The 23,157-nt window shown below is 52.2% G+C and overlaps 1 protein-coding gene across 7 annotated transcripts in view; it reads left to right on the forward strand.

Annotated features, from left to right (window-relative positions):
* JADE2 (jade family PHD finger 2) overlaps window positions 1-23,157 on the forward strand; it is a 46,505-nt gene that overhangs the window by 12,176 nt on the left and 11,172 nt on the right. For all 7 annotated transcript variants that reach the window (XM_084764129.1, XM_084764128.1, XM_084764132.1 and 4 more), the window contains 6 exons: window positions 853-947; window positions 13,267-13,424; window positions 17,669-17,829; window positions 18,445-18,656; window positions 20,804-20,971; window positions 22,194-22,310. In XM_084764129.1, the coding sequence (XP_084620255.1) occupies window positions 853-947; window positions 13,267-13,424; window positions 17,669-17,829; window positions 18,445-18,656; window positions 20,804-20,971; window positions 22,194-22,310 (911 nt within the window). The remainder of the gene's footprint in view (window positions 1-852; window positions 948-13,266; window positions 13,425-17,668; window positions 17,830-18,444; window positions 18,657-20,803; window positions 20,972-22,193; window positions 22,311-23,157) is intronic.

Below are 23,157 nucleotides of genomic sequence, written 5' to 3' on the forward strand. Positions count from 1 at the left end.
TTGACCCATGGACTTTTGTGGTACTTCTAGCTTAAACCATCACACTCCTATCAGAGACCAGCAAATCATCCTGGCACTGAGGAGGCCGATGAAGGAGGAGCAGGAGTTCGAGGCCAGCCTGTCTTAGTCTCTTTTCCTGTTGCTGTGTATTTTGGTTCACGGGTTCAGGGGTCCAATCCGTCATGGCTGAAAGGACATGGTGATGTGCATGGGTCCCGTTTGGCTTGCTTTCCTGCTTTTGTGCATTCCAGGACCCGCAACTGGAATTAACCTCACCTCAATTTACCTAGTCAAAATAGACCCCCCCCCTCCTGGGTGTGTGCCTGGAGACCTTATCTTCTAGATGATTCCTATCAAGTTGGCATTTAACACTGTACCCACCCACCTCTTCCAGGCTTATAGAGATCAAATCATTCGCCTGTGGTGGCCAGTAAGTAGGAGGCTGACTTGGGTCTAGCCTGGTCTGTTCAGATCCATCCTTCCCTGTGCTCTACCCCTCCTCTGCAACCTACTAGGGCATCCAGGAGTGCCGTGGTGCACCTACCCCGGGCCAGACTGCAGACAGGGCGTGGAATGTTCCAGCATTCCTTGACCAAGTAGGAAACAGAACTTCAGAGAGGGCCAGGGTCTTCTTTAGAGCCACAGTAGAAGCTGGTGACGGCCTTTCATTTCTTAAGGCCCTCTCAGGAGTCTGTGAAGGAACCTTCACAGTTCCATTAGTCTGTGGAAAGATTGGGGCCCAGAGCAGGGACAGTGCCTCCCATCTTCTGATCCTGCAAGCCAGAGCTCTCCCTGAGCCTTCTCATCCTCTTGTGTGGTTGGGTGATGCTGTTACTTGTGATCTCTCTGCAGGTCACGCGGTACCCACATCCGCATCAAGATGTTCCAAACTGCCCAGCAGTACCAAGTCGGGCTGGCCCCGGCAGAACGAAAAGAAGCCCTCGGAGGTAGGGTGGCAGCAGTGGGAAGGTGGCGGGGAGGTGACTGGGGTAGGCACCTGTGGGGAGTGAGAGAAGGAGGGGAGCATATGCATGAGGGCCACGTGTTCTTGGCAGAGGGCCCACCCCCAGTGCCATAGGTGGCCAGGGTGACAGGATGGAGTGAACGGGGGAACTGGTTCATCTAAGCCAGGGGTTCTCAACCTGTGGGTCGTGACCCCTTGGGAGGTCAGATGACCCTTTCTCAGGGGTCACATATCAGGTATATTGTATATCAGCTATTGGCATTACCATTCATAACAGTAACAAAATTATAGTTCTGAGGTAGCAATGAATTATAAGGTTGGGGGTCACCACAGCATATGAGGAACTGTGTTAAAGGGTCACAGCATTAGGAAGGTTGACAACCACTGGTCTAACCTCTTGACCTGAGGGAAGCCTTTGAATGTGCATAAACTGGGCCATAATACAATCTGATGTGTTTGTTGTTATTGTTGTGAGGCAGGGCCTCTCTGTGTAGCCCTGGCTGGCCTAGAACATGCTATGTAGACCGGGTTGGCCTCAAACTCAGAGAGATCCACTTGCCTCTGCCCCCTGAGTGCTGGGACTAAAGGCTAAAGGTGTGCCCCACCACACCAGGCATCATGCCCACTTGCAGTTAGGGTTTAGAGCTGACACAGTAGAGTGAAAAAGTAAAGGGATTGGGGACACTTCAACACACAGCCAATGGGCCGCAAGGTTTGCTGGTGCTGGGCGGAAGGATGGGCGTGTTCAGAACCGTCTGGTTAGCAGCATGCTTCTGACCATGACCATGCTTCATGTGCACACACATGGTACGCCACGTTATTGCTTTGACCCAGGGAATTACCTTCATCTCCTGGTCTGCAAGTAAAGGTGTTGGCGGCTTCTGTGGAGGGAGTCCTTGGCACGTGAACTTGACCACAAGCTCTTGCTTCATGCGGCTGATGAAAAATGCATGCGGGGGCTCTATCTGTTCCTGCTTAGGACTTTGCGGACACCGCACTGGGCAGAAAAGAGGCTCTGGGTGTAAATGTGGCTGTGAGGATGTCAAGGGCCCGTGCGTTTTCAACCAGGTCTTTACATGTGCAGCTGCTTTGCAGTTGGCGTGGGGGGGGGGGGAGTCAGGGACCAGGCCTTTTCCCAAGCCACACCCCACCCCACCCCCTTTTCTTCTGTTGCTCCCCTCTGGGTTCATCTGGTGTCAATGTTTACCATCCATCCCCTACATGTGTGTTTGGGGTGAGCTCTTAGATGGTCTTCCCCAGAGCTTTCTATTTAAAACAAAAATGACTCCTTGTCTCCCAAGATGCCCTGCTCTAGGCCCCTCCCCTTGGGAGGTGGGATTGGGACCCCATGAGAGTGGTCTTCCCATGTTCCTTCTAAGTTACAATGATGTGTGTGTGTGTGTGTGTGTGTGTGTGTGTGTGTGTGTGTGTGTACACATGTAGGTACACATGAATGCATGGCATGGCATGTGTTTGGAGGGCAGAGAGCAACTTGAAAAAGTTGAGTCATTCTGCCATTTGGATCCCAAGGGTCAAATTCAGGCCCTTAGGCTTGGCGCCAAGTACCTTTACCTACAGGACCATCTTGATGCCAGCCCTGATATCTTCCAAACCTGGGTTGCGTGGAAGTGGATAGAGATGCCTCTGGGGGAGTTGTGAGGTAGGGAGTAAGATGCTCCTGGTACTCAGGAGGCAGGAACTGCCATGCTCATCAAAGACCTGAGGATGTTGCCTCTGAGAATCCAGCCTATCTCCTGCTGCTGCTGCTGCTGCTGCTGCTGCCGCCGCCGCCGCCGCCGCCCTGCCTCCTCCAAGCTATCGGAGGGGGCGGGGGATGCCTTCTACACTGGCTGGGATCAACCTTGGGAGGAAACAGGTGTCTGCAAAGGCTGAGAAAAAAAAAAAAAAGAACGATTTGCATGGGACAGAAAATTCCCCTGCCTCTTGGGTTTTCCAGCCCAGAGGCTTTGTACCTAAAAATAGACTTGCACCTCTGTAAGGCGCCTCCTGGGGACTGGCTGTGCATGGCCCAGACCTAGACCAGGAGCCCCTGCAGGTGGCTGTGACGTGTCCACTGAAGCATCTTCCCTGCCTTGAACTGCAGCCAAACCTTCCCTCCCGCAGCAGGCTGGAGAGCAGCCTGAGAGCTTTTTCCTCATCCCCTGAGTGAGCGGGTTGAGCTGTGGCCGGTATAAATTCTGAGTTATGGTGGGGCCGAGAAGAAAGCATCAATGAAAGCTTCCAAATGATTTGGCTCATGAGAGGGCGGAGAGAAAAGCTAGGAGTTGGCTGCAGGAGTGTGTGCATGCTCTGATGAATGAACTGCAAGCAGAGGGCCTAGCTAGTGAGCCTAGCCTTGGAGGCAAAGGCTCCAGGCACCCTAACAAAAAGGGATCCCTGGGAGCCCCATCTGCTCAGTGCCTTATGGGATAACTGCCAGGCTGGTCACGCTACACATACTGTGGCAGACTGGTGCAGAAACAGCCCCCCTCAACTCCCCCACCCCCAGCTGCAGAGCCAAGGAAGCGCTGTGATTAAGTCTCTGTTTGTATTCCTAAGTGTGTCCAGTAGTGGAGTAGGGAAGTTGAAGACCCACAGTGCTTAGCATTGCACTAGTAGTGTGTACGTAGTAAACTGCAAAATGTCCGAGGGGTAGGTTTAGGAAAAACAGATAACCTTTCCTTGTCTAATGGGGTCACACTAACCAGGCCCAGGGCCAAAGATCCCTGACCAAGAGTCAGGACCCTGGACAGGGCCGAGGTGAGCGGTTCCCATATGGCTGTTCACCCAGGCCCCTCCCTAAGCAGGAGAGAAAGGGGAGTCCGCCTTCAGGCAGTGGAAAGAAAGGGGGGGGGGGAACTAAGCCAAGGTCTCAGCTTTCTCCTCTTTGACCTTTCTGTGGGACTCCCACAAAGATGAAATCTTTCCTTTGGACCTTAAATGCAGAAAGAGAGGAGCCCCAATCTGAGGAACCTAGACTCTAACTTTTGCTAGAACTTTGGAGCTCCAGCTTGTGCTGTCTCACGCGCGGTAACGTTGGGCTTCATCATTAGCGCTTTATCCTTCATGGACCAGGGCTTCATAGAATCTCTTTGGTAAATCCGGCACCAGCCTGCTACCCCTAGGTCAAGGCCAGTACTTACTGTGGGTAAGAGCCTTCTTGATGGGGAACCATCTGAGAGCTCAGCGTTAATGTCCCCAAGTATGGGGTTCCAGGGTTCTTGCTCCCAGCAAGCTTCCTAAGTGGCAGACGCTATCTGATTGAGGACCAGGAAAGGGGGCTTCCAACCCATTCCCCATGACACATGCCGCCCTCGCAATGGACAGGTTTCTTCTGAGCCAGAGGGCTCCTTGGGGTGCTAAGGGTGGTTCTAAGAGAGACCTGGAGACCTGCCCTGTGGTTGGTGCCCCAGGCTGTATCTTCCTCATACCTAGGACTAAAGGGCGGGGCCAAGCAGCAGGGGGTATCCCCTAGGCCACCTGTCTGGAGGTGTGGGACACTGTGTGTCTGGGAGTCAAGTCAGTGAGCCTGGTGCTAAGTAATGTCAGCCATCACTGAGGGTGCCCGGGAGGCCTGGCTAGATGTGGGGACGCTAGGGAATGTTTCTACTGGGGGAAATCCAACCTGCTTTGCCTCTGGGAATGTGGTCTCTGATACCCATGGAGCCTGTGGGAGGGAATCTTAGTTATTCTACTGCTGTGAAGAGACACTGTGACCAAGGCAACTCATAAAAGGAAGCATTTAATGCAGGGGGGGCAGGGGGGGAGGTGGGCGCTGGCTTACAGTTTCAAAGGGCTAATACATTATCATCATGGCAGGAAGCTTGGTGATTGGCAGGCAGCATTAGAGCAGTAGTTGGGAACTCACATCTGCTGTGCAAGCATGTGGCAAAGAGACGGGGGCCTGGTGTGGCCTTTTGAAACCTCCAAGCCCAGTAGCACGCCTCCTAATCCTCCCTGAACAGTTCAACCAAGCCAGGGACCAAGCATTCAGATATCTGAGCCTACGGGGTGGGGGGGGATGGGGGAGCATTTTCATTCAAACCATCACAGAGAGGAATGTTCCAGAAGAGAGTGGGAGGGATGAATGGATGTCGGGAGAAGTTGGCCACTTGGAATGGTCCCAGAACACGGAAGACAGGAGGTGGGATCCTACAGTCTGATCTTCTGTAGTTTCTGCTGAGGAATGAATGTCATGCCTTTTCCTGATGCCCAGCTCCCTGCCCTCAGGCACAGGGTCTGGCCAAGAAAGTGGAAATATCCCATGCAATCAGCAATAGGATGCCCCTAGATGTAGTCCTAAAAAGCTGTGTGAGAACACTCCCCCACCCCCAATCCCAGCATTGAAGCTCTGCTTAAAACAAAACAAAAGGATCAGATCCACCCTGAAATATGATACGGCCAGGAAATAATCCCGGAGGCAGAGTGATGATGCCCAGGTGTTTGGATTAAGATCGTCTTTAAGAGCAGCGGTGAGGGCTGGGGCTGCAGCTCAGTTGGTAGAGTGCCTGCCTGGTGTGCATGAGGTCCCGAGTTTGATTCCCAGCACTGCGTAAGTGTCACAGTGGCAGGGAGATTAGATAGAAGTTCAAACTCACGGGGCCATCAGAATGGCTCAGAAGGTAAAAGTGGCTGCCAAGCAAACCTGGCCGCCTGAGCTGAGTCCCTGGAACTCACAATGGAAGAAGACAGTCAGGCCCCCAAAGTTGTCATCTGGCTTCCACGTAAGTGCTGTGGGACACGGCCTTTCCACACACACAGCGTACGTTCATACAAATATATGAGAGACCACACACAAGTTCCAAGCTAGTCTGGGCTTCATGAGACCCTGCCTGAAAACAGGTAAGTTAGACCAGTGATGGCTGGGAAGACAGTAAAATGATCCTGGAGTACCCACTAAACCTTAGTACCCCCTAAACCTTAGCCTTAATCCCCAGCACCTGCAATCCCTGCATTCAGGAGGTGCAGGCAGGGGGATCAGATATTCAAGGTCATCCTCCAGGGTTAGAAGCCAGCCTGGGCTGGAGACCCTGACTCCAAACAAACAGGCAAACAAAGAAATCAATATGGTGTCAAGTGTCATCACATGCAGAGAGCTCACACACTTAAATAAAACAAGAGAACTCTCTCCCCTTCCCCCCAAAGAAGCTCCTGCTTGTTGCTATTAGATCTAGATTTCCAGCCAGTTGGGTGGGGGTGGGGTGCATGCTCTTCCTCCAGGGCCAGGCACTTGCGGGCTGGCCGAGATTTGAGGGGGATGGGGTGGGGGGCAGGGCTGGTAAGAGCCAGATCCACTCCTAGTAGAGTGAGAGATTCCCACCAGCTGGAAAAGCCTCCTGGCCTCTGGGACTTGCCTTGCAAAGGAAATGTGTGTCATAAATTCCCTTTAAGAGCAGGAAGTGTTGTTATCCTCGCGAAAATAAGAGCTGGAGATGTTGAGTGGTTTTTCAATTTATTTATTTATTTTTTAAGCACCTGACCAGTTTGGCTCTGTGGTTGCTGGAAGCTGGACCGAGGATGGACTATTCCCTGAACCTCTGTCTGGGATTGCGTACCTAACATGTAATATAAATTTGCTCTTGGCTGGAAACCTGTATCAGGTTCCAGCTCAGGAAAGATTACTTAAAAGTTGAAATAAGAAGCCGGCCATGATGGCACACGCCTTTAATCCCAGCACTCAGGAGGCAGAGGCAGGCGGATCTCTGTGAGTTCGAGCCAGCCTGGTCTACAAAGCGAGTCTAGGATAGTCAAGGCTACACAGAGAAACCCTGTCTCATTAAAAAAAAAAAAAGTTGAAATAAGAGTCGAGCAGTGATGGCGCATTCTTTTAATCCCAGGACTTGGGAGGCAGAGGCAGGCAGATCTCTTGTGAATTCCAGAACAGCCAAGGCTAACACAGAGAGACCCTGTCTTCAAAAAACAAACAGTTTGGCTGGTGAGGGGGGGGATGGGAAGTACTGGTGGCTGAAGACAGACCTGAAACAACTGGTTTATTAACTCTGGTGTCTTAGTCTCCATACTGTGAAGTAAGGGGGTCAGCCATGAGTGGACTGTGTAGGGCAGGTGTTGGTACAGGAGATGTGCCTCAGCATTGCGAAATGTTATTTCTGACTAGACAGGGCCCGCAGGAGACAACCATGATTTAAAGTAAGGTTCCCAGGGCTGGGGAGATGGCTCAGTGAGTAAGAACATTGGCTGCTCTAGTTCCCGGGGTGTCCTACACTCTTCCAGCCACCATGGGTGCCTGCTCACAAAAGGCATTCCTGCCCTCCTTCTGCCCTCCCCTCCTCTACCCCCCCCAATTACGTCTTAAGAAAATATGAATTTCAAAGAATGCCAAAATAACTCAGTTGGTAAAATAGTGTGCTTAGCATGCATAGAGTCCTGGGTTTGATTCCCATAAAAACATCATACATACCTGTAACCCCAGGACCGAAGGGGTGGGGACGAGAGGATAGAGGGTCCACAGCATAGCAAGTTTAAGGCCAGCCTGGGCTACATCATCATCATCATCACAACAACAGTAGGTTCAGGACAGACCCTCAGAGTTTCCTTGGCCAGGAAGGCTAGAAGAAAGGAGACGTAGGTCCTGGCCAAGCCATTTTTACATTGGCTTTGGGACAGCGGTCAGGACCCATTTCTGGGTTCTCACTCCATCCCCACTCCTACATGCACACACACACACACTCTCTGCCTGCCAGGAACTTTCCAGAGTTAGCCATACTTCAGGGAAATCTTGGGGGGTTTGTTGTTGTTTTATTTGTTTTGCTTTGATGAATTTATTTACCTGCTCATTCCCCAAGTGTCTCCTCAGGAGTTACTGTACACTGAGGACGGTGCTAAGAGTGGACACGGGGAAGACTGGACACACAGGACCCATGCAGTACCTGTCTTATTTTTGTGGCTTACCACGGGAGATTGACATCAGCGTGTGTGTGTGTGTGTTTTAGTTTACAATGAGACAGGGTCTCATATAGCCCAGCGCGGCCTCAGACACACTGTATAGCCGCAGACAGTCTTGACCTTAGGATGCTTGTACCACTACCTCTCATGCTGGGGATGCAGACATGACTGCTACCCCCAGTTTATATGGTGCTGGGGATCGAACCCTGGCCTTCCTGCATGCTGAGCAATGCTCCATCGACCCATCTACACCCCCCCAACCCCTGTGGAGCTGTGTTCTATGCTGCGTCTTTCATAAGTAACCAGACTGCCTCAGTTATCCAGTCTCGGAGAAAAGGAGGCAGAAAACTGAGTTTGCAGGGCGAAGTGTTTCAAGCCGGGTGCGGATCACGTGTTGTGCTGTAAAGTTCTCCACTGGCCTAGTGTCGGCTTACTTTGAAGGTTGCCTATGTCTTCACTGGTTTTTGTTTTTTTTTTTGGAGGTTACTCCCAACTCCACAGATAGTCACTCAGAGCCTGTTTTCAGCCGTTTCTGGGCAGCAGGTACAGAAAACAGGTAGCCTATGTCTCAGGAAGAGGAATTGTGGGACCACACAAGCTCCTGGGTAATGTCCTCACATCTCACATGTGGGACGAGGAAGGGTCTGTGGTCCCCTCTAGGGTGACCTTTGCACTGCTGGCCCTTGGGTTGGCTGGTAGAGTTCGCAGCCTTTGAGCAGCCATCATACGATTAGAGAAAGCTACAGTTAACATCCCCAGCCGCTCAGCAGAAGCTGCTGTTGCTAGGCAGCAGACCTGTAAAGACAACCAAAAGAGAGAGAAAACTAGTAAACATTCATATCCTAAGGAAATTGCTTGTTTTCCAGCCCCTCAACTTTCTTGCCACAGCAAGAATTTTGCTCATCAGTGTCAGTTTTTATTCTATATTTAGTTTTCATAAATTATTCAAAGGCGTTTTAGGAAAATCATTAAGCTTTCTTCAAGCCTAACCTTTGGTAGTCCAAACAGAAAATACGTAGGTTGGGAAACTGGCCCCACTGTATCGGAGGTCAGGTGTCACCCTGCTTAGGAAGGGGACTGAGTACCCAGCAGTGTAGCCTGTAATGGAAACCAAGGTGCCAATCCCAAGATGCCTCTGGAGTTGGCCCTTAGCATGTGCCAGCCCCGTGTGCACCTCTGACTAGCGTCTTGGCCCAGCCAGACCTCACTGAGCTTATCCACTGGAGAAGACAGAGGTTGCAATAGTAGGGGCTTCATAGACACAGCTTAAGGCCCTGGCTAGATGTTAGCAAAGCTTCCTACAAACGCTGAGGGCCAGGTTAAGGAGGGAGGGTGAGCTGTGCTGGCTGGCCCTACTTTGACAAGGTGTGCGCGCGCAGAGGGTGAAAGGTGCTTGGGTGACTGCAAGGACGGTCACCTGCAGCCACCACCACCTGTTGCTGTTAAAATACCCTGACAGAAGTTATGTTGAAGGAGAAGGGATTTAGTTGTGGTGGGAATGTCATGGCCGTAGGAGCTCGAAGTGGCTGGTCACCTTGCATCTACAGCAAGGAAGTGTAGACAGGTGTGTGCCGGTGCCTAGCTCACTTACAACTCTACTTTTTCGAGACAGGGTTTCCCTGTGTAGCCCTGGCTGACCTGGAACTCACGCTGTAAGGTCAGGCTGGCCTCAAACTCAAGAGATCCCCCTGGCTCACTGTCAACTTTTTTTATTCCATCTAGGACTCCCCCGGGCCCGTGAGATAGTGCCTTCCAGGGTGTTAAGCTGGGTCCTGCCACTTCAATTAACCTAACGTAGATAATCCCTCACAAGCGTGACCTGTGCATTTCCAGGTGACTGTAGACCCTGAAAAGTTGACAGTATTAACACAGAGGCCTTTCTGAGAGAAAACCATTGCAAGACTTTGGGACATGCAAAGGCCTCTATCAGATTTGCATATTCTTCAGTAATCCACCTGATTTGGCTTCAGGCTAATTAGAGTCACTGAGCAGAGACCACCGGTATTGCAAGAGAGCATGGGGCAGGGTAGGGAGGGGTAGGAGGGGGTGGAGGGTGGGGTGGGGAGGGGTGAGGGGGTGGGGTTGTAGTGGTGGCTCCCTACCTCTTGCATTTGGTGTTGCTCTAATAATGAATATAGATAGGAATAGCTCTTTCTGGGTGTAATGGATGCACCTGTAATTTTAGAACTTGGGAGGCTGAAGCAGGAGGATTTTTGAGGCTGAACCCAGTCTCAGCTGTGCTGAGGACCTTCTGTGTCAAAAACTGCGAAAGCCTTCTGTGGGGTCTCATGCAGCCCTTCACTAATGTAGCTGAGGATGACCTTGAACTGCTGCTGCATGCGTGCGTGCGTGCGTGCATGCACCGGAACGAGTGCACGTGGAGGTCAGAGGGTAACCTCTGTGCATCAGTTCTCCTTCCACTGTGGTTCTGGGGCCTTGAAGGCAAGTCATCAGGCCTGTGTGGAAAGCGCGTTTTACCCTCTTAGTCACCTTTCTGGCCAGACCTTGAAATTCTAATCTTCCTGCCTCTACCTGTTGGGTGCTCAGATTACAGGTGCTGGCAACTGAACCCACGGCTGTAGGCCTACTAGGTACCAGCCCTAGTAGGTACTATGATATCTACTGAGCTACATCCCCAGCCGAGGAAACAATTCAGCGCAGCTCTTAACAATCGCTGCCTATTGAGAGATGGCTGATCGAGTGCTATTTTCTGTTTCCCTGAGTCCTGCCTACAACGGCCGCCAGTGCTTCATCACCTGTACCCTAAGGATGAGGACAAAACTTAGAACTGTCCTAGAACCTAGCCCTTAGCGCTAAATGACCCCAAGTTGAGCCCCAGATCCCTTCCTGTTCTGAGGACTCTGGAGTCTTGAGTCAGGACTGCTTCTGCCAGTGTGACCTGGCACTCTGATCACCCCAGCTGCAGCATGGCCTCTTCACTGGCCAGGAGACATCAGGCCCTGAGCACGGGGGTGGGGTTCTGCTTAGCAGGCAGAAGCCTTGCTCGAGTCCATGTGATGATGGTCTCCACTTCCAGAGTCTCTCTGGCACTTGTAAGGTCCTTGTTTTCAGCGACAGGCACTGAGAACACAGCTGACGACAGAGCAATGTATGACAGGAGAGAGGACAAGAACCCACACGAAGCAGGCCGCATCTGTGTGTGTAAATAATTAGAAGAAGGTGACTGGGGATCGGGTGGAAAGTCAGTCAGGTACCCTGCAGTCTCAGAGTTGATGGTAAGTTAGGGCTCCTGAGGGAGGTGACAGTTAAAACACACTCCAGGATGCGGAAACTGCAAGGTATTTTATGTTGTCTATGCTGGCCCGGGACCTTGTAGAGGAGGCCTAGAACGGATTTTCCTGCCTCCACCCCCTGAATGCTGAATTTACAAGCAGGTCCCATCACACCCAGTTTTACGTGGTGCTGGAGGCCAAGTTGGGGGGGGGTTGTTCATGATAGGCAAAGCAGCTTAGCTACATCTTCAGCCCTTACGTTGTTGCTGAGGTAGTCGCCCTGTTGGAACTCACTCTGTAGACCAGGCAGTCTTGAGGCAGTCCTCCTGCCTCTGCTCCCGGGGACCTCAGTCAGGTCCCAGAAGGGTCTTTCTAACCGCATTTCCTCTTTAGAAGTTGGTTTCTGGCTGAGGTGTCCCAGTTCAGTGGGTCCCTGAGGCATCAGGGTTGGGGTGTCCCACCAGTGAGAAGTCTGAGGGAGTTCTACATCAGCTCAGACCTGGGTTGTACTAGATCCTGTGTGGAAGCCCCTAGGGAAATTACCCATTGTGAGCACTGGTGCGCCATGCGGGCTCCAGAAGCCCCAGCAGGGAAAGCCTCTCACCAGTGTAAAGCTGGCTGCCGGAGGCCTCTCCAAAGTACCCAGTGCCTTGGGTTGGCACTCTTGTCTTTAGCTCTCTTGCTGCTTGCTAATAAGATATGCAAATTACCAGGGCTGTGAAATCCTAGCCACATTCCATCTTCTGTTTAATTAGCATTTAATCTAATCTGGTTTTAATTTTTTCACACTGGCACCCTAATTAAATGTTAGGGTGTTAGTCTTAACAATTAAATTATATTGGCAAATAGAGTCTTCAAGAAACTTGACCTTTTTTTTTCAAGTCAGAGCCCTCTCCAGCTAGATGCAGATATTAATTAAGAGTCTGCGAGATGCTGCGTCTAGGTCCGTTGGTGGGTATAGCCCTGGATTCTGAGGCACACACAAGCCAGGGAGCTGGTCTCAGCAGGCAGTGGCTACAGCAAAACAGGGTTTTGTCCAGAGCATTCCGAGGGCCAAGTGGACTGACCTAGCCCCCACGACCTACACTCCAGTACTCCAGTAATGGGCATTTGCAATAGGGCTGCGGTGGGAGGTGGGGCTTAGGCCAGGAGCCGGCTTAAAGTAGCCTCTTCTCATTGGTCAAGAGCTTGCCTTTGTGATTCTCAAGTGACAACCACTGGGAAAGTTGAGGCTTGAGTAAGTTGCAGGTGTGTGGCACCACGGTATTCCCCAGCAACCCTTGGGGGATGGGGTGCAGAGGCAGGAGGCTTTGCCGTTGCCAGCTGGGAAGGGGTTCAGAGGTTGTTCTGGGGTAGAGGTTGGGAGGTGACAGACTGAACAATGGGAAGACAGTGTTCCTCGTGAGGGAGCAGGTGGGTGACGGAGGAAACGCCAGCGCGCGGCTGCATGGGAAGCGTGGCTGCACGGGAATTAGGCACAGACTTAAGGACAAAGATCTTCGTCTCCCAAGGGTGGGACTAGAGAGCTGTGCCGCGGTGGGAAGCTCAGAGTCTCTGAGGGAACTTGGGAGTCCCAGCTCACGGAAACTTCTCACTGAGCTGCCCCAAGCCCCAGCCTTTTCCTTCCTTTATTACGCTTTGTATAAGATCCAGGTCTTCCTTCCTGGGCCCAGATTATGTGTACACTTGTACCTACGGGTGCAGATTTGCAGGCATATTTTATATGTACGCTCGTGCATCTGGGTGCAGTTCTGCACAGTTTGAAACCTCCAGGGGAGAGTCCTGGAACACTCAGGTTGCTGTAGTATTGTGTTCACAGGCGACCTTCCTACTCTGTCTGTTCTGTTTGTGAGTCTGTCTGTCTGTCTGTATGGCGGCGGGAGCCCACAGGGCTGGGGAAGAAGTGAGGCTGCTTTTTGATGAAGGACCTGCCAGTCCTGCCTTCTTTCTCGGCCTGTCTCTAGTCTGTGAGGCAGAGGGCAGCTGCAATCCCCTTTTTACCGTGTAGGTCCCAGGCTTGTCTACAGGGGCCATTACCTGCCTAGCCATCTCACTGGCCCTGGGCCCTCCTTTCATACCACGCTATTTGCCCGCTCCCCCTGGCCTGTGAAGCCGGCCTCTCTTGAGGCATCGTGGTGACTCTTGGCTGCCTCTCGCCTCTGCCAGGTTTTCCGGACAGACTTGATCACAGCCATGAAGATCCCAGATTCATACCAGCTCAGCCCGGATGACTACTATATCCTGGCAGACCCATGGCGACAAGAATGGGAGAAAGGTGTGCAGGTTCCAGCTGGAGCGGAGGCCATTCCGGAGCCTGTGGTGAGGTGAGCCAGGCGGGCCAGGCTGGGACCGTCAGGGCAGGGGATGAACCTGAGGCTGCTTTTTAGTGAGGGAATCTTCCAGTCCTGGGATTCCTTTTCCAGCCAGTCTCTGTTTTGTGGTTACTTCGCTTGCCAAACAACAGCGTTGGTCCAGAAACACTGGTAGGGGCTACCTTTGAGGCTTGGGACTTGTACTCAGCTCTGAAGGCAGATTGCATTGGTCCAGATTGCCTCTTAGCGGCAGTAGGACCTTGAGCCAGAAACGTAATCCTTCTTGTTTCTCTTTTCCCAGTGGTGGGGGGAGGGCTAGCAAATGACACCTGGGAGACTCAGGATGCGACCCACATGTAGCAGGTGAAATATCCAGGCTTTTTTTTTTTTTAACCATCTCTTACAATGAGAATAATACGCCCTGTTGTCCTGAAGTTCTTTTAAACCACCCCTTAAAGTTCTTAGAGGGCGGAGCCTGGTGCTGATCACTCAGTAGAGGCTTTAGGAAGCGCTCCTTGGTGTCAGCCCCTGAGGAGTCCATCCTGCTAGGACTGGGTTTGAACAGAGTCCTCAAGGGCTTCGCAGCTCTGCTAGTCTTACGGGAAGGGACTCTTGTTCTAATATGACCACGTATGGTCTTGCCTCAGACTGCAGCATGTGTTCCGTTCTGCAACCCGAGGGGCCTGGTGGCCTGGCCCTTCTGTTCCACCAGCTCATTCGAATTGATCACTTTGTTGTTAATGCCCCTCCCTAGTGTTGGTGGCCTCGTGGCCTTTCCTTGAGACCAAGTACACAGAGGTTGAGGCTCTCCCCTCCTTTGACAGTGATGGGCTCCACTGCTTCATGGCAGCCCAGAGCTGGGATTGCAGGTTAGGGAGACTCAGCCTGACCCTAGGTATTCTGTGAGGGACCCAGATGTGGTTTCTCAGGTGACATTAGTGTCTGGGGCCCACTGAGAATCAGGAAGCTTGTGCCAATCTGGAATGCCTGAGGGTCCATACTGGGATCATAACGATGGATGGATGGATGATGGGGTGGATGGATGGTGGGTGGGTGGATGGATGAGTGGATGGGTGGGTGGGTGAGTGGATGGATGAGTGGGTGGGTGAGTGGGTGGGTGAGTGGATGGATGGGTGGGTGGGTGAGTGGATGGATGGGTGGGTGGGTGAGTGGATGGATGGGTGGGTGGGTGAGTGGATGGATGGGTGGGTAGGTGGATAGATCCCCTTCCATGGCCAAGATTTTAGTGGAGTTCGTTCCCTGACCCTGTGAGTCAGGAGAACCATGGCCTGGCTTCTCCCAGGCAGCCTGCTTCTCTGTAAAACAAGAATGATGTTATTAATACCAGTGCCTGCCTGATGACAGTGGGGGCGGGGTCAGAATTAAATAGGAATTCTCAGGCCAAGTTGTCACTGGATGTCAACTTATTGGATGGCAGTTTATTGCACTTGCTTCTTCCTTGGTGGCTTGACTTCATTCAATCCGTGTGTAGGGTACTTTATCTGATGACATGGAAAAGGGACCATGCTGTCCTGGCCTTCTGAGGTCCTAGTATCCTTCATCTGATTTCGGTCGTTTTGTTTTTGTGGTACCCTGGCATTTATTTTTATTTTTGGAGGCATGGTCTCATGTGTCGCAGGCTGCTCTTGAACTTCCTTTGTATCCAGGGATGACATCACACCCAGTTTATGTGGTGCTGGGCTGGACGGCAGAGCTTCATGCTGCTCTGGCAAGCCCTCGAGTACATCCACAGAGTTGTTAACAGCTGTGCTAGGCTGACATGAGTTACATACACAGAGCCTCGCCATACCCAGAAGATGTGCTGAGGTGGGCAAATAAATCCTTTTAAAACTCCAACATTTAGAGCGTTCTCCATACCCTGGCTTTCTAGTCTCCCAGAGATGAAGGCTACCACCTACCTGGGAGGCTGCCGTGGGGGATACTGAGCACCTTCCAAGTCAAACCTCTCACTGTCATTCGGTGACCATGTTTGCAGGGTACATAGTACTGTCCCCATTTTATAGATGAGGAAGTCAGGAAATTCTGGGGAATTTCCTATGGGGGCCTAGTAAGCCTCTGGGCCAGGAAATTACAGACCACAGGAACAACCCCTGGGCTGTCCCTGTGAGGCCTAGAGTGACTGCTCTCCCCCTGACACTGCCCCAGCCTGACTCCTCTGCCCCCTATGGCCTTTGGGCTGTTGGGCTCACCTCATGATTCTAAAAGCTGCCCTCACCCCCCATGCCCCACCCCGAGGGCTTACACTGTCTGTCCCTTTAGACTTGGTCCAGGGCAAAATCAAACTGGTGTCTGTCTACTTCTCTGGGATCGTCTCTGCTCTCCATGTAGGACTTGAGGAAGCTTTCCTGCCTCCCTGTTCATCCCATTGCTGCCAGCTGTGTCCCAAGGGCAAGGCTTTTGGCTTAGGGTTAGATCAGTCCTCCCCTGGGAGGAAGTGCTCTTTCTGGTGTGTGTCCCTCAGCCCTGGCTCCCCAAAGGGCTAGCCAGGTGGTACAAGTGAAGCAAGCCGGTGTGACTGGTATTCGGCAGTAGGTGGCTGTTCAGACTGGGATGCTCCAATGCTTGACTAAGTGTATGCTTAGGGCACACACCAAGCTGGAGTGTGACAGAATTACAGACTGTACTTTCAAGAGATGCTTATTTGGAGTGATGGTTTCTTGGGAAAGGTAGCATCTGGTTGGACTGAGGGCATCGGCGTTGGCTTCTATTTAGGGGTCATCTGCTTGGTACAGGAGGAGGGTTCTGCCGTCATTGTCACCTAAGATGCTCAAGAGAGCTTCTCATGTGGGATGGTGGGGCTGACCCTTAACCTTTGACCCCCTTCTCTGTCTCCAAGCCTACAATCTTTTCTCCCTGCTGGCACTCCTTGCCTCTCTGTGCCCAGCATCCTTCCTGTCCCCTTGCTGACACCGGGGCATTTCCTGAAGCCAGGGGCCCTCCCTACAGCTCAGCCCTGTCCCTGTGCCATCTTAAACCCTCCCTTCCCTTCCCCTGCCCAGCCTGAGCTGAGTCACAGCCCTTGGCTAGCCCTGCCTCCGACCCCAGGAGGCCTCCCGGGCAAGTGTGGGGCCTCTCAGGCCTGGCAGGGCTGGCCAGATGGAGGCCAGGCTCCAGACAATAACCATGGCAACCAGCGGGTATGGGAAGGGCTGGCATTTTGAACTGGCCTCAGAATCTAACGAGTAGCACACAGATGCATGAGGGAGGGCCCCACCCACCTGAGACAAAATGCTCCTTATTTTCCACTCCAGGAGGAGGAAGGTGATTGATATGTCAAGATCTTACACACACCACACACACACACACACACACACACACACACACACACCCCACACCACTCAGCTCCCTGCCTAACACTTCACTAATAACTTTCTGTTCATCTTTGCCATCCTCTCACTAAGTGCCTACGGTAGGTTGTATCCGTGGTACCCTATTTGAGGGGTGAGAACCCAAGGGAACAGACATTTAGGGTGGTGCTTTGGTGCCTGCAGCAGGTCCCTGGCCCTGAGGAAAGAAAGGCTGATCTGGGGTGAGATTTGAGACAGGGTTGGAGCTAGGAAGTTTGGGGAGGCAAGCTTGAAGCAGTAAGAAACAATGGTGCCTGTGTGGCCCAAGGGGAAGGTCAAGGTATGTGGCCACCAGACCTTTAATGCAGAAAGCCCTCTCCTGGGTTGTACAGTAGAACCCTGTGGAACTTAAACTCCTTGGAAAGGCAGCCACTCTTCAACTCAAGACCATGCCACCTACAGGCTCATGGTGAGGATGGACCGGGGATTATGAAGTCTTTGGTCCTGACCTGGAAGGGTAGGCAGAAGGGTTCTAGAGTCCCACTGGCTCTTATCTCACTTGTCCCCAAGTACCTAGCACAGGATGTCACTTGGGACACCTCCTGCAGACCCAGGCAGGGCTGATCCAGGTTGGGAGTAGCCCTGGCTGGGCAAGGTAGTAGATGCTACTGTGGTAGGCCAGGGCTATATGGCGTTCCCACATGGACCTCAGTCTGCTTTTACAGCCCTTAGTGTCCACTGATCATTACTGGAGTCTGTAGGGCAGCCTGGCAACAAGGAAAGAAATGGAAAGGAGAATAGGTATGAGCGATGGGCCTTGCGGGGAGCGTCAGCATCTCACAAGGGCCACCAGGTCCTCAGCCAAGCTGACTGAGGAGGACAAGCTAAGCTCCTCCCCTCGCCCCCCCCCCAACCCCTCTTCACCCACTCGCATTCTTGGTTTCACAGGATCCTCCCACCACTGAAAGGGCCCCCTACACAAGTGTCCCCAGAGAGTCCCACACTTGGTGAGAGTGCCCATCCTGACTGGCCAGGAGGCAGCCGCTACGATCTGGATGAGATTGATGCCTACTGGTTGGAGCTCCTCAACTCGGAACTCAAAGAGATGGGTAGGTGGTGACCCTTCTGCACGGCGGAGAGGACAGCAGCTGCCAGGGAGTGTCTGCTTCCCGGCCCCTGGTGGTGTCTGCACCTCCAGAAAGGCCCGTACCTGCGGCCGGGGAACCATATTTGCAGCTTGACTGACAGGTGTGGCCTTCGTGGTCTCTGCCTTCCGAGTATCTACGGCTGTCAGGTGGAGGGGACAATAGCGTGTGGTTTCTTTAGGACTCAGTGTCACATGAGCGAGCACACAAGGAGAACTGGGGGGGGCGGGGCTAGTGGTCCTCCTGGACCTGTTGACATGTCCAGGGAAAGACCAGCTTGGCCACTATCTGAAGGTGCACACCGATAGTGTATACGAAGTGCAGGCAGTAGATTTCCTCGTGGAGCCAGTGCATCTCAGAGACACTCTATGTTGTATGTGCACACACGTGTGTGTGAGTGACCGTGGGAAGGAACATTTGGGATTACGTAATTCAGTTGTCCCTGATGGAGCTGAGGCCCAGATCATCACTGTAGACGGATGGGTGGCATGGTCCCCGGGACTCCGACTGATACATTTTCCCTGATTGCTACAAAGCCTGCTGAACTCCTAACGGTGTCCCCTGCCATCCTGCCCACAGAGAGGCCCCAGCTGGACGAGCTCACATTAGAGCGCGTTCTGGAAGAGCTAGAGACATTGTGCCACCAGAACATGGCACAAGCCATCGAGACACAGGAGGGACTGGGCATCGAGTACGATGAGGACGTTGTCTGTGACGTGTGCCGCTCCCCTGAAGGCGAGGATGGCAATGAGATGGTCTTCTGTGACAAGTGCAATGTCTGTGTGCACCAGGTAGGTGAACCGTGTCACTCTCCTCCCATACCCATACGCACACTTGCTGCCTGAGCCTTGCTGGGGCTGGCTGTCCTGGCTATAGGAGCATGGGCACCGTGGACTAAGATCCTGAAGGGAGGGCTAGAGGCAGAGACGTTAGTAGGATTATTAATGCTTTGCAGTACCTGGGACATCCAGGGCCTCCTTAGCTCAGTCCTGCTAGCCAGACCTAAGCAAGTATCCTTTGGGTTGTGTCTCTGTCACTGTCTGTGTGTGTGTGTGTGTCTGTCTGTCTGTCTGTCTGCCTGGTGTGTGTCTGTCTCTGTCTCTGTCTCTGTCTGTCTCTCTGTCTCTGTCTCTGTCTCTGTCTCTGTCTCTCTCTCTCCCTCTCTCTCTCTCATCCTCCTCTCACAGAACTACCCCTACCTCCTCACATCTGACCTTCCAACATGACAGCAGCATCAGGTGGTGATGCAGAGCCAAGCTGCCTCATTTCAAAACATGCTTCTGGGCTGGGCTTGCTGGCGCACACCTTTAATCCCAGCATTTGGGAGGCAGAGGCAGGTGGAGCTTTCTGAGTTTGAGGCCAGCCTGGTCTACAAAGCGAGTCCAGGACAGCCAGGGCTGTTACACAGAGAAACCTTGTCTTGAAGGAAAAAAAACAAAACAAAGCAAAAAACATGGTTCTGCTTTTTACAGTTTATGAGACTTGGGGCAAAGTTCTTAACCTCTCTGGGTTTCCTGTTTTATAAACTGTGAATAAATGTGAGCAGTCAGAGCAGAGATGTAAGTGTGACTAAGTGATAGGGTGCTCACTCAGTACTCAAGAGGCCATGGGTTCAGTCCCCAGCACTACCTCCAACCCCCAAAGGAAAGTCAATTGTTTATGGTGTTCTTTGCTTAGTGAAAACCAGTAGGGCTGAGTCTGTGCAATGCCTCAGCTGGTAAAGGCACTTGCTCGAAAGCATGGTGACATGAACTCAATACTCATATAGAGACAGAAGAGAGAACCAGCTCACAGAGTTGTCCTCAGAGCCCACATGTAGTCCATGGCCGGACATATTGTGTCCCCTGTGAGCTAACTTAGGAAATACATACAGAATGTTTATACTAGCGTGCTTCTTAACTGCTGTTGTTGTAACAGAGCTAGCCTGAGCCCTTTTCTTTTTTAAGATTATTTTTTATTTCTTTAAGGTGGTTATGGAGGGGTGTATGCGCATGTATGAGCAGGTGCCTGTGGAGGCCAGAGGCTGCCAGTCCCCCTGGGGCTGAAGCCAAAGGTGGTTGTGAGCTGCCATGTGGGTGCTGGGAACTGAACTCAGGACCTCTGGATGAGCAGCAAGTGCTCTTAACTACTGAGCTATTTTCTTAATTTTAAAATTTTTCATTTTTATTATTTTATATGTATGGGTGTTTTGCCCCATGTATATAAATTGCATCTGCGTCTGATTCCCAGGGAGGCCGGAAGAGGACACTGGATCTCCTGGAATTAGAGTTAAATAAATATGGTGTGAGCTACTACCACGTGGGTGCTAGAAACGGGATTTGGGTCGTCTGCAAGAGCAGCAGATGCTCTTAGCTGCTGAGCCATCTCTGCAGCTCGTAGATTCCCCTTTTCTTGATCTTGGATCCTGAGGCTCTAGGCCCCCTTGTATCTCTAGGTGTTGTTTCCAGGAGACCTTTGGACTCAGGAGATGCATTCTGGCCCCCCAACTTTGAAGCGCATGTTCTCACTAGCTCCTGGGTAACTGGGGAGTGGAGGCTTGAGCGACCCAGCAGCTCTTGAGTCCAAGTGTCTCTCCTACACTCTTGGCATGGCAGGAGAAGTGGGGGAGGGGGGCGGTCATTGTTTCAGAATCCTGTATAAAAAAGATGAAAGCTTGGATCTTGGTATTGAGATGTTGAGAACCAATTTTGTATACAATTTAGAAAGCAGTTGAGATTTTTCTTAAAGCCCATGCTGGTTAAGAACCTTTAGCGAACACGAGGCTTCAGCAGAGAGCAGCCCTCACCTGTTTCCCAGAGGATGGGGGGGACGTACACCCTCAGCAAGTATCTGTGTCACCCATTGTAGCCTGGGCACATCGGGCATCATTGGCACGTCACTGACCAGACACACCCAACTTTGCGGTGTCCCTGACCCATGACTACCTGCTCTGTTCCAGGCGTGCTACGGGATCCTCAAGGTGCCCACGGGCAGCTGGCTGTGCCGGACGTGTGCCCTGGGAGTCCAGCCCAAGTGCCTGCTCTGCCCCAAGCGAGGAGGAGCCTTGAAGCCCACCAGAAGTGGGACCAAGTGGGTACACGTCAGCTGTGCCCTGTGGATTCCTGAGGTTGGTAGATGTGGGAGGTGGAAGATTACAGGGAATAGATCATGGGGATTGGGCCGTGTGGGGGAGCTCAACTTGGGCCTGACAGAATTTAGGGGACAGAGTACAGGAAAAGGAGCCGTTGGGTTCCCATAAAGACCCAGGTCTAGGAATAACTGGGAATATTGTTTGTGGACCTGGTCGTAGGTCAGGTACAGTTTCTGTCAGGAAGTGGGGTACCCGGCCACTGAGACATTCCAGAGGGATAAATTGAAGTGGAGATGACTCAAGGCTTTGGTTTAAATCAGAATGAAATCAGCCTTAGTGGCGAACGCCTGTAAGCACTTGGTCGAGATGGAGGTAGAAGATGGGGAAGTCAGATCATCATAGGCACGAGTCCCATGCCAAAAGCCCTGTCTCAAAACCGAGCGTGAGGACACAGATAATCTCCTGGTTTAGAAGGTGACGGCAGGAAGTTGGGTAGTGGTATTCCTGTGGCTGGGGTTGGGGTGCAGAGGTAGCCTATGCCTGAGGTCACGTGGGAGGGCCGTGGACGGCAAGATGGGTGCACAGTGGCCATCTTCACCAGGGTTTTGGTCATCTGTCCTGTATTGAGACACTTGTCCATTTCTGTCCGCACCTAGAAGTAAGCTAGGAGCACGTGGGCCTTCACTTCCTGGTTATCAATCCAAGGATATTGCAATAATGGCTATTTGTGTCAGATCTGCATCTTGAAGGCCAGGAGTGCCTCTCATGCCCTCTCTCCTGGTTACAAGAGACAGACTGACCTGTTGAGGACCCCCTTCCTTGGGGCCTGGCAAGATGGCTCAGCAGGTCAAGGTGCTTGCTGCCGAGCTTGACAGCCTGAGTTCAGTCCCTAGGACCTAGATGGTAGGAGAAAGAACTGACTCCTACAAGTTGAACTTTAACCTCCACACCACTGCTATGGCATCCGTGAACACACGTGTACACACGCACACCTGTCTCAAAGCCTAAAGTCCCAGGCACATACATCGTCTTGCCAGCTACATTCTTAGCACACGCACCCTCTGGGGTTTAGTCCCAAATGAATTAGGTACTTGATTGGGCCAAGGTGGGAGACTCGGACCTTAAACTCTGCATGTGTGGAGTCAGGGAGAACCTAAGATTTGTGAGTTCAGCCACGGCTTGGTCTGCTCAGTACTACCTGGCTACAGCTGACAGCATCCTCCCTAAGGACTAATGCAGCTCCCTGTATTCTGCCCAGGTCAGCATTGGCTGTCCAGAGAAGATGGAACCCATCACCAAGATCTCACATATTCCAGCCAGCCGCTGGGCCCTGTCCTGCAGCCTCTGCAAGGAGTGCACGGGCACCTGCATCCAGGTATGTAGCCTGCTTCCTCCTGCTTCCCGGAGCTGCCTTCTTACCATACAGATGTGCCTGAGGGTACCTTAAACACCTGTATGGCTTCACCATTGATGGGCCCAAGAGGCTTAGGACTGGGGCCATGTTGGTGCTTGAACCATCAGGAAGGAACATTCATTTATCCCCGGGCTTCCAAGGGATAAGGACAGACTCCACCCATGGAGTGTGAAGAACTTGGCCCCGCAAGAGCAAGCATCTCTGGGCTTGATAATACATTGGCCTTTTAGACTGCATGCAACCCTGACCTGACCTGTGGAGTGGAATGGAAATCTTAAATTCCTCTCCAGCTCAGCAAGTGGGCCTCACTGACCCAATGCAGGGGGCCTACTGGTCGACCTGTGATAGTGCCTCCCTTCTTGGTGATCAACAGCATTGCCAGAGGCTTTCAGAAACAAACGAATGTGAGCCCCGCAGCTCTGACTCACGTCTGGAGGGAGCTGTGGATTTGTTTTTCTTACAAAGCAAGGGGTTGACGGTACCTCTGGTCTCGGTTGTGGGGGTTGGAAGACCTCTTTTGTCCCTTTTGTCTCCCCAAGAACAGTTGGCATTTCCATACATGCCTCTACCCTGTTTTATCAGACTTCCAGGAGGGCTCTGGACACAGTGGTGCTTGTTGGGTACACACTGTTGATGAACTGGTTCCAGCGGTCCAGTTCCCATCCAAGGCTGGGAGGGTGAGTTTAGCCCTTAGCTGCTTGAATAAGAGAAGGCTCCCAGATTGCAGAGCCAGGCCAGGCTCCAAGCTTTGATAATAATACAGTTTGAGGAGGCTGTTACCCTCTTTAGGCCTAACCCCCTTCCCCCA

Source organism: Acomys minous (genome assembly GCF_964271855.1).
Source record: "Acomys minous genome assembly, chromosome: 16".
Lineage (NCBI taxonomy): Eukaryota > Metazoa > Chordata > Mammalia > Rodentia > Muridae > Acomys > Acomys minous.